The following is a 10418-nucleotide window of genomic DNA, read 5'->3' on the forward strand; positions in this document are numbered from 1 at the left end:
ATACAATACTAGCCAGGTGTGGTGGTGCATGCCTGTTATCCCAGATGCCTGGGAGACTGAGGCAGGAGAATCACTTGAACCTGGAAGGCAGAGGTTGCAGTGAGCTGAGATCGTCACACTGTACTCCAGCCTGGGCAACAAGAGCAAAACCCCATTTCAAAAATAAAATAAAATAAAATAAAACTACAGAGTTAAGCCTTTGCACACCTTTTTTAAGTATTGAAATTCCAAATGCCTGAATTATAGTCTAGTCCTATCTAATAGCTAATACCTGAAGAAGTGAATTGAGTAGAAAATGGGTAATACTTACCTACCTATATATGTCCTGTTTTCTGCTCACAGTGTGTGGCCCAAAATCTACACAATCCATCTTTCTCCCGAATTTTCAAAGCATAAAGTCCAACCCCCACCATCCAGGTATTCAAGGCCCATTGGGCCTTACCCACCTCCATTACCTCATCTCCTACTACACACACTCTATGCTCCAGGCACACCAAAGGACACGTGGTTACATGAACATGCCACCCTCTTTCACAAATCTTAACTTTTGTAGATGCTCTTCTCCATCAGAAATGTCCTTTTCAGTTGGATGTGGTAGCTCATGCCTGTAATCCCAGAACTTTGGAGGCCAAGGCAAATAGATTGCTTAAGTCCAGGAGTTCAAGACCAGCCTGGGCAACATGGAGAAACCCCATCTCTACAAAAAATCCAAAACTTAGCCTGGCATGGTGGCACAGAACTGTAGCCCCAGCTACTTGGGAGGTTGAGGAAGGAGGACTGCTTAAGCTCAGGAGGCCAGAGGATTGCTTGCCTCAGGAATCAGAGGTTGCAGTGAGCTGAGATTGTGCCACTATATTCTACCTGGGCAACAGAGTTTTCAAAATGAAAACAAAACAACAAAAAAAGAAATGTCCCTTTCCCTTTGGGCTACCTAGCTAACTACTAACTGCCCAAGACTCAGGCCAAATAGCACCTCTTCTGTGGCAGTCCCTGGTTCTCCTCTCCGTGTATCTTCTAGATACCTCTTTTCAACATCTATCATGTTGTATTGAATGGTTGGGTTTTGTGGGTTTTTTTTTATTTACATGGGACTCTAAATGGTTTGTTTGCATGTCCCAAAACTACAACCAGATAACAGCACATGAGTCTTATTTACACCTGCATCGTCAATGACTGGCATATTCCTGGCATATCATATGTGCTACAAGTATAAACAGCTCTGCCTTTTTAATACAAGTCTAAACTTTAAAATATAAAACAAAGCCAAAAGAAGGTAAATGCTTTTAAAACATGAAAATTGAAAAGTGATGACATATCACATCCTAATGGCAGTAAAATCCAAAAAGTGAGAATTGATTTAACTGACATCTAACTAGAAACTATTTTTCTGTACAATCACAGTGTTTACAGGAAAAAGCTTTAAACTGCTATCATAAATTGCAATAAAATCTTACTGCATTAACCCACTGCAAAATGAATAGCTAGGCATGACTAAATATGCAAAAAGAAATATATCAAGTCCAACTATTTCCTCAATTTTTAAAAAAGAAAAAAAAAGCAGGATACAAAGAAAGGAAAAAAAAGGCCTTCAGTTAATAAATCCATTGTGCAGTTTTAAACATAAATGCATTTCTGAAGAAAACACACTGGTTTTAAATGCAGGACTGGTTGTCATTCTGAGTTAACACTTTTTATTGGTACGTGATATGGTCTGGCTTTGTGTCCCCACCCAAATCTCATCTTGAATTGTAATCTCCACATGTTAAGGGAGGGATCTGGTGGGAGGTGACTGGATCATGGCTGCAGTTTCCCCCATACTGTTCTAGTGATCATGAGTTTTCACAAGATCGGATGGTTTTAAAAGTGGCAGTTTCCCCTGCTCCCTCTCTCCTGTCACCTTCGTCTGCTTCCTCTTCACCTTCCACCATGATTGTAAATTTCCTAAGGCCTCCCTAGCCATGTGAAACTATGAGTCAATTTAACCTCTTTCCTTTATAAATTACCCAGTCTCAAGTATTTCTTTATAATAGTGTGAAAAAGGACTAATACAGAGAATTGGTACAAAGATAGTGATGTACTGCTATAAAGATAATCTGGAAATGTAAAAGCAACTTTGGAACTGGGTAACAGGCAGAGGTTGGAACAGTTTGAGGGTTCAGAAGAAGACAGCAAGATGTGGAAAAGTTTGGAACTTCCTAAAGACTTCTTGAATGGTTCTGAACAAAATGCTAATAGTGATATGAACAATGAAGTTCAGGCTGAGGTGGTCTCAAATAGAGATGAGGAACTTATTGGGAACCAGAGTTAAGGTCAGTCATGCTATGCTTCGGCAAAGAGACTGGTGGCATTTTGCCCCTGCCCTAGAGATCTGTGGAAGTTTAAACTTGAGAGAGATAACTCAGGGTATCTGGCAGAAGAGATTTCTAAGGACCAGTTGTTTCTAAAAGTGTATAGTCACATGCATTCATGAAGAGAGGATTTGAATTTGGAACCTATATTTAAAAGGGAAGTAGCGCATAACAGTTTAGAAAATTTGCAACCTAACCATGAGGTAGAAAAGAAAAACCTATTTCCCAGGGAGAAATTCAAACATGCTGCAGAAATGTGCACAAGTAACAAGGAGTGGAATGTTAATAGCCAAGACAATGGGGAAAATGTCTCCAGGGCATGTCAGAGATCTTTGCAGCAACCCCTCCCATCACAGGCCCAGAGGCCTAGGAGGGAAAAATGGTTTTGTGGGCCTCAACAGCCCTGCTGCTCTGTGCAGCCTCAAGACATGGTGCCCTGCATCCCAGCTGCTCTAGTTCCAGTCATGGCTAAAAGGGGCCAAGGTACAGCTCAGGCCTTGCTTCTGAGGGTACAAGCTCCAAACCTTGGCAGTTTCCATGTGGTATTGGGCCTGTGGGTGCCCAGAAGAGACAAGAGTTTAGAAGAGAAGAGTTTAGGAACACTTTTGGTGTTCCAAAATTTACACTCCACTGTTGGTGGGAGTGTAAATTAGTTCAACCATTGTGGAAGACAGTGTGGCGATTCCTCAAGGACCTAGAAATAGAAATTCCATTTAACCCAGCAATCCCATTACTGGGCATATACCCAAAGGATTTAAATCATTCTATTATAAAGACATTTTACAACATAGTTTCCCTGAACATACTGGTGAAAAAAAAAAAAGAAAAACAAAAAAGAAAATGACTATGCTTATTCATTTATTAACTTTTTAATACATTTCTTTTTAAGACAGGGTCTCACTCTGTTGTCCAGGCTGGAGTGCCGTGGCACAATCTCAAGTCACTGCAACCTCCACCTCCCAGGCTCCGGCGATTCTTGTGCCTCAGCCACCGAATAGCTGGGACTACAGGTGTGCACCACCACACCTAGCTAATTTTTGTATTTTCAGTAGAGACAGGTTTCGCCATGTTGACCATCCTGTTCTCAAACTCCTATCCTTAAGCGATCTGACCACCTCGAGCTTCCAAAGTGTTAGGATTACAAGTGTGAGCCACCACACCCAGCTTCATTTATTAATTGATTCAACAAATACTTACTAGCTCCTTAAAATCCTTGTTTGAGCTTAAATCCTTTTAAGTATTTTTGAGTATCTGGCAAATGCAATGGACTGAATGTGTACCCACAAAACTCACATATTGAAATATTAGCTCCCCAATGTAACGATTAGGAAGTGAGGCCTCTGGGGGGTAATTAGGTCATGAATGTAGAGCCCTCATGAATGAGATTAGTAAGCAGTTTGTTAATCATGAGAACAATTTAAAAGTCAAATAAGTTATATTGAGAGAAAGTGAAATTCACTTTCACTGAGATGAAGTAAAGACTGAGTGACCATCCATCTAGGACATCCTAGAACAGTATTTCCCAGAGTAGTTGCAGAAGAGATTATTTTAACTGGTACATACCTTTATTTTATTCATTACTTATTAATTTTAATGTACATTAAAAACAAATAAATGTACATACTAAAGTAACCATCAGCCCCATTGTTTCATGAATATTACTGTTTTAGGATAAATGAAGCAACAACTTTAGTTGATTGAAAGAAAAACATTAAGTCAATATATTGAATTTAACTTAATTAGCTATATTATTTTATGATGTTAGTTACTACCCTTGAATTTATACACATAAGTCATAAAAGGCACCAAAGACTTAAGAAAAAGGAAAAAAAAACTTCTGAGAAGAAAATATTTTTTAAAAAAGAAAGAAGAAAAAGAAAAACATTTAATTATTATATAAGTGGTATAAAAAGATGTCAAAAATCACAAAAACTAGTCTGGGCAACATAGCGAAACTTCATCTCTTCAAAAAAAAAAAAAAAGAAAGAAAGAAAACTCAAAAACACAGGTGGGATCACTTGAGGCCAGGGGTTCAAGACCAGCCTGGCCAACATGGTGAAACCCCATCTCTACTGAAAATACAAAAATTAGCAGGGCATGGTGGCACACGTCTGTAATTCCAGCTACTCAGGTGGCTAAGACATGAGAATGGCTTGAGCCTGGGAGGTGGAGGTTGCAGGGAACCAAGATCGCACCACTGCACTCCAGCATGAGCAACAGAGCGAGACCCTGACTAAAACAAAACAAAACAAAAAAATTCACCCAGGTTCCACAAAATTATCTGAATTTTGGACATACTACACTGTAGAGATTAGTGCCTGGATCATCCTGAAACTAAAATTTCTCCTTTATCAAAATTGTCTTAATACTCAGGAATTCCCTGAAAACATGGTGATTTACAACTACATTTATTCAAACAGCTATCACAATAAAAATACAAACTGGCTGGGCACGGTGGCTCATGCCTGTAATCCCAGCACTTTGGGAGGCCAAGGCGGGTGGATCATGAGGTCAGAAGTTTGAGACCAGCCTGGTCTATAAAGTGAAATCTTGTCTCTACTAAAACTACAGCCTGGGTGACAGAGCAAGACTCCATCTCAAAAAAATTAAAAAAAAAAAAAAAACTAGCCAGGTGTGGTGGTGCTTGCCTGTAGTCCCAGCAACTCGGGAGGCTAAGGCAGAAGAATCACTTGAACCCGGGAGGCGGAAGCTGCAGTGAGCTGAGATTGCGCCGCTGCACTCCAGCCTGGGTGACAGAGTGAGACTCCATCTCAAAAATAAAAATAAAAATAGAAACTAAAATGTTTCAATATTTCAATAATAATTTTAGAAATCTTGATTGTCAACAGCTACAGCTATAAAACATCTGGATCCCTCACATAACTAATCTTTTACCACAAAAGACTGATATTCTTGCATCTAATAAGCATTTATTGAGGGCCTTCTTGGGCCAGGCACTGTGGTGGACAAAAATTTGAAAGTAAATTAGCAAGTTTTCATGTGAAGGACATACTGCTACCTTCAGGAAAATCTTAAAACATTTAAGGTAAAAACACAAAAAAGAAGATGTCTTCATTATTATCTTTGCTGAAAATATATGTTAGCACAACTGAAACCCAAACTATTTTCTATGCTATACATACACACACACAAAATCTAGACACATGAACCAGATTTAGATATAAATGATCAAAGTTCTGCCTCATACTCAGTGTTTTATGCTCTTGCTCCAATATATTCTGAAACTCCTCAAGAATCTCACTGAAGCCCCAAAGGCAATCTTGTGATGTCTCTGTGAAAAGTCCGCCTACCTCTATCTTAAAGCACCCTGTGGTAAGCACATCCTTAGAGCACAAAGAAAGTGATGGGCCTCTCCGGAGGAAATGATGCCAGAGTACACTGCTGGAGGCATTTTTTCTGCCTAATGAGAAGACTGACCTTTTCTTTTCTTTCTCAGCTCCTTACGCCAAGAGGTACTTTATGTTTGAATAATCAAATAATAAGTGACATCTAGTGTGTCTAAGAAATACTAAAGTTTAAACTTGTCCCCAGGAGACATTTCTCCATGTGTGCATCCCCAAATGGATCTCAACGAAAGTCGAAGAAAGAAAAATAATCAGCCAAGAAAGACTCCCCACCTACCTCCTGAGTGTGTTCCTTATAGACCTGCAGCGGCCCTGCAGCTTTGGCCGTGTCCCAGAGCTGCAGCGAGCCATCGCCACTGCAGGTGACAAGGACATGTTCATTGTTCTCACTCCAGGTCACATCAAACAAACCATCACTCCAGTCAAAGCTACACCAGGAAAAAACAAACAAACAAACAACACTTATATAGGCAGCTACACAAAACAAAAAAACAATTACAATTATGGCTTTTTTCCTTAAAATTTATCACATATTTTAATAATATATCTCATGTAATCTTCACAACTATGGGAGTTAAGTAGAGCAGGTACTTGACAGATATGGCAATACATTCAGAAAGGTTAAAAAAAAAACAGTCCAGTGGAATGTCATAGTCCAAAAATGTAACGCTACAAAGTATACTACTCCACATTTTTTATGTTTTAAGTTTTATAATTCATGAGTGGACACTAAGAGATAGGCTTCAGATTTGTTTTGTTTTGTTTTTTATTTAGGAGTCTTGCTCTGTCACCCAGGCTGGAGTGTAGTGGCCCAATGAGAGCTCATTGTATCCCTGAACTGGACTCAAGCAATCCTCCCACCTCAGCCTCCCAAGTAGCTGGGACTACAGAGGTACTCCATTGGGACACAGCTAATTTAAAAAAAAAAAATTTAGGCCAGGTCCGGTGGCTCATGCATGTAATACCAGCACTTTGGGAGGCCAAGGCAGGCAGATCACCTGAGGTCATGAGTTCGAGACCAGCCTGGCCAAAATGGCAAAACCCTGTCTCTACTAAAAACTACAAAAATTAGCCAGCCATGGTGGCAGGCACCTGTCTATAATCCCAGTTACTTAGGAGGCTGAGGCAGGAGAATCACTTGAACCCAGGAGGCAGAGACCACAGTGAGCCAAGATCATGCCACTGTACTCCAGCCTGGGTGACAGAGCCAGACTCCGCATCAAAAAAAAAAAAAATTTGTTTTAGAGATAAGGTCCTCCTATGTTGTCCACCAGACTGGTCTTGAACTCCTGGCCTTGAATGATCCTTCTGCCTTAGACTTGGGAATAGCTGGGACTACAGGTGCACACCACCACAACCAGCTAAAAATAAACTTCATCCTATGCAAATGCCAAGGTTCCTTTTATATTGTAAATTAAAATCCTGAACAAAGAGTCAAAACCTCATTCTATTAAGGCTTTAATAGCAACAATATATACCTTTAATAATTAGAGCCACTTTACCTTCTAAAAAGCCTTAGCCCAGATTCATTTGGATCCAATATTAGTAGGGTTCCACAGCCTAAAGAGAAAAAAAAATCAAGGTCATGCCTTTGAACCTGCCAGGGTAACATCAAAAGTCAAGGAGTTATCAAGTAATTGGTACCTGATTTTAATATCACAAATTTCTCCCTCAAGTTTTTGGGACCTTGAATACCAAATGGTCAGGTGATCAATTTCTCCCTAAACTTTTTGGGACATGAATACCAAAAGTGTTCTCTATTTCCATTTTTCTATATTATACTTCAATTAATAAATATTCAACTTCCCATTGCACCTATGATTGGAATCCAGACATGGACCTAACAGGGGGATGAAATAGTTAGGGGCCTATTCTGTAGCCAGACAAGGCATCAGGGATACAAACCTTCCAAGTTGGTGTTAGCATCCCTACTCACAGATGAGAAACCTCCAGCTCACAGACCCCAGGGACTGCGCTCCTCCTGCTAAATCGCCTTGCCTCAACAATAAATCTAAAATACATCTAATGCAGGATTTTAAAACAAAATATGAATGTGGAGATATCTGGTGGGATTTAGCACGACTGGTGGTAATAAAGTCCTGAAAACGGTGTTAATATGTTACCCATCAAAGATTATTTTACAAAAGGGCCATTGTATTTTAAAAGTTATATTTAATTGTAGAAAGACCAAGGGGGGAAATCTCTTCTATTTAAATATCACATACACACACACACACACACACATATATATATTATTATTATTTTTTTTTAAGACAGAGTCTCTTGCTCTGTCGCCCAGGCCAGACTGCAATGGCATGATCTCGGCTCACTGCAACCTCCGCCTCCCGGGCTCAAGCGATTCTCAGAGCAGCTGGGACTACAGGCATGTGCCACCGCGCCCGGCTAATTTTTGTATTTTTAGCAGAGATGGGGTTTCACCACATTGGCCAGGCTGGTCTCGAACTCTTGACCTCATGATCTGCCCACCTCAGCCTCCCAAAGTGCTGGGACTACAGGCGTGAGGCACTGTACCTGGCCAATACCAACTCCTTTTAAAAAGTTTTTGCATAAGATTTAAAGTAGGATTACAGGCCAGTCACAGTGGCTCGAGCCTGTAATCCCAGCAGTTTGGGAAGCCAAGGCAGGAGGATCGCTTGCACCCATGAGTTCAGGACCAGCCTGGGCAACACAATAATACCCTGTCTCTACAAAAAAATTACAAATTAGCCAGGTGTGGTGGCACCTGCCTATGCTCCCAGCTACAGGGGAGGTTGAGACAGGAGGATCATTTGAGCCCAGGAGGTTGAGGCTGCAGTGAGCCATGCCTGCACCATTCTACTCAATCTGGGGAACAGAGTGAGACCCTGTCTCTAAAAAGAAAAAGATAAAAGATAAAAAAGAAAATTCCTACCATTATAGACTCATGAGTCTTCAATCTAACCAGTGGGCCATGTAAATCCGAACGTGCAAGCACTAAGAGCTAATAATGAAAATAAATCAAGTATTTCTTTGACTTTTAGAAGTAACTTTTTTTTCTGCTGTAGGACAAAACAAAAAATACGGTAGACCTACATTATGCAATGAGTTGCTGCATCTCGCTTCAGTGCATATAACAGCTAGGGCATGAATTAAGGCAAAACCGAGAATGAACCCGCGCCTTTTCATCTAGTTCATGGACAGAGATGATTAACTATTTCTTTTCTTTTCTTTTCTTTTTTTAAGACGGGGTCTCAGTCTGTCACCCAGGCTGGAGTGGAGTGATGTGATCTCAGCTCACTGTAGCCTCAACATCCCGGGCTCAAGAGATCCTCCCGCCTCAGCCTCCTGAGCAGCTGTAACCACGGGCCGAGACAATTAACTGGAGTCTCCTACATCTACTTGCGAATGTGTGCACCCCTCGTGAGACAACTATAGGTGAGGACTGAACTTGATATATTTCATGGTGGCACCCGCGGGACTCCAGGCATCCGCTGAAGAGTATCCTCCTTAGGAAGACCAGCCCGCAGGTGGCGGCTCGGTGCACGAATGCAGACTGGGAAATGTGGGCCGACTCGCGAGCCCTGGAGCGGTTCTGGTTCGGACCCTCTTCCCGCTACTGCTGTGCCGGGCGGACCGATCGAAAGGGCCACGCAGGCTCCCCCGGCTCTCCGCACGGAGACATGTGCCTGAGCGTGTGACAGGTGGCGGAGGCAGCGCAGTTTCAGGGAACAAGGACACGAGCTAGCAGGCTACAGCTATATGCGTTTGCACGCAACTGGAAAAGAGGATCGACTCCCGCTCCAGACCGACTCCCGCTCTCTGCGAAGGAGGGAGCGGCGCGGGTCAGTGCCTCTTCCGCCCCCTGGCGCCGACCCGCGGCACCGTCTACGCTTGGAGGGGCTTTCCCTGGAGCACCATGAGTTGGAGCCCGCTGGCCCCCACCTCCGCCCCCGCCCAGGCGGCGCTGCCCCGCCTCACCCGCGATGCCGTAGTGCTGCGCGGCGGCGCAGGCCAGGCGGCCCGGCAGGTACGGGGAGAACTCGGCGGCGTAGCCGTGACGGCCCGGCACCCGCAGCGTCCGCGCCGCTCCGCCGCACACCGCGTTCATCCCGCCCGCCGCCCACGGCCCTCGCCGCCCTGGCCGCGGAAGCTGGACCGAGTCGGAGGCGCACCGGAGCCGTTGGAGAGACCAGGAAGACCGGGCGGAAGTGCGGGACCCGTGCCCTGTATTCGAGATTCTGATTGGTCCGCCCAGGAAAAGCCGTTGACTCCGACAGAGACCATTTTTGTTTTGGGTGAAACCAAACTGAATTGCGCCTGCTGCAAACATCCATATCTATCAGGGGAGTGATCTAGGGTTAAGTATTATTAATAATTAAGACAACTTTTGTCGTTGCATCTCAGCCTCGTCTTTGCGGCTATCTGGTTTTTATTAATTCATTGAGCGTTTGGAAGACTGGCATCAGGAACTATTCCTGATGATTACTGAGATAAGTTATAGCCACTCTGAATCCACGCAGCGCGTCCAAAAGGCAATTGCGTGCTGCGTTGCCCAAGGAAATTGGAAGCAATGATAACTTAAGTCCGTGGAGTCTGTGCGGTATTTAGGAACAAGAGCGTGGGCTACTGTGCTACTTCCACACTATAACTGGAGAAGATGAGACGCCAACTCCAAACTAACCCCCCATGCTTGGCAAGTGAGAAAGAGGAGCTGGCCAGTTCTAAT

The 10418-nt window shown here is 43.0% G+C and overlaps 1 protein-coding gene across 2 annotated transcripts in view; it reads right to left on the reverse strand.

Annotated features, from left to right (window-relative positions):
* Nucleotides 1-9800, reverse strand: part of PEX7 (peroxisomal biogenesis factor 7) — an 82915-nt gene extending 73115 nt beyond the window's left edge. For both annotated transcript variants that reach the window (XR_010336608.1, XM_012474507.2), the window contains exons 1-3: nt 9671-9800; nt 7216-7273; nt 5991-6141 (exon numbers count right to left, since the gene is read on the reverse strand). Coding sequence is in view for 1 of the 2 variants with exons in the window: in XM_012474507.2 (XP_012329930.1) it covers nt 5991-6141; nt 7216-7273; nt 9671-9800 (339 nt within the window). In the remaining variant the exon portion in view is untranslated. The remainder of the gene's footprint in view (nt 1-5990; nt 6142-7215; nt 7274-9670) is intronic.
* Between the last annotated feature and the right edge of the window lie 618 nt (nt 9801-10418).

The sequence above is a fragment of the Aotus nancymaae genome, unplaced genomic scaffold (assembly GCF_030222135.1).
Source record: "Aotus nancymaae isolate 86718 unplaced genomic scaffold, 86718_ANA_hifiasm-v0.15.2.pri h1tg000040l, whole genome shotgun sequence".
Lineage (NCBI taxonomy): Eukaryota > Metazoa > Chordata > Mammalia > Primates > Aotidae > Aotus > Aotus nancymaae.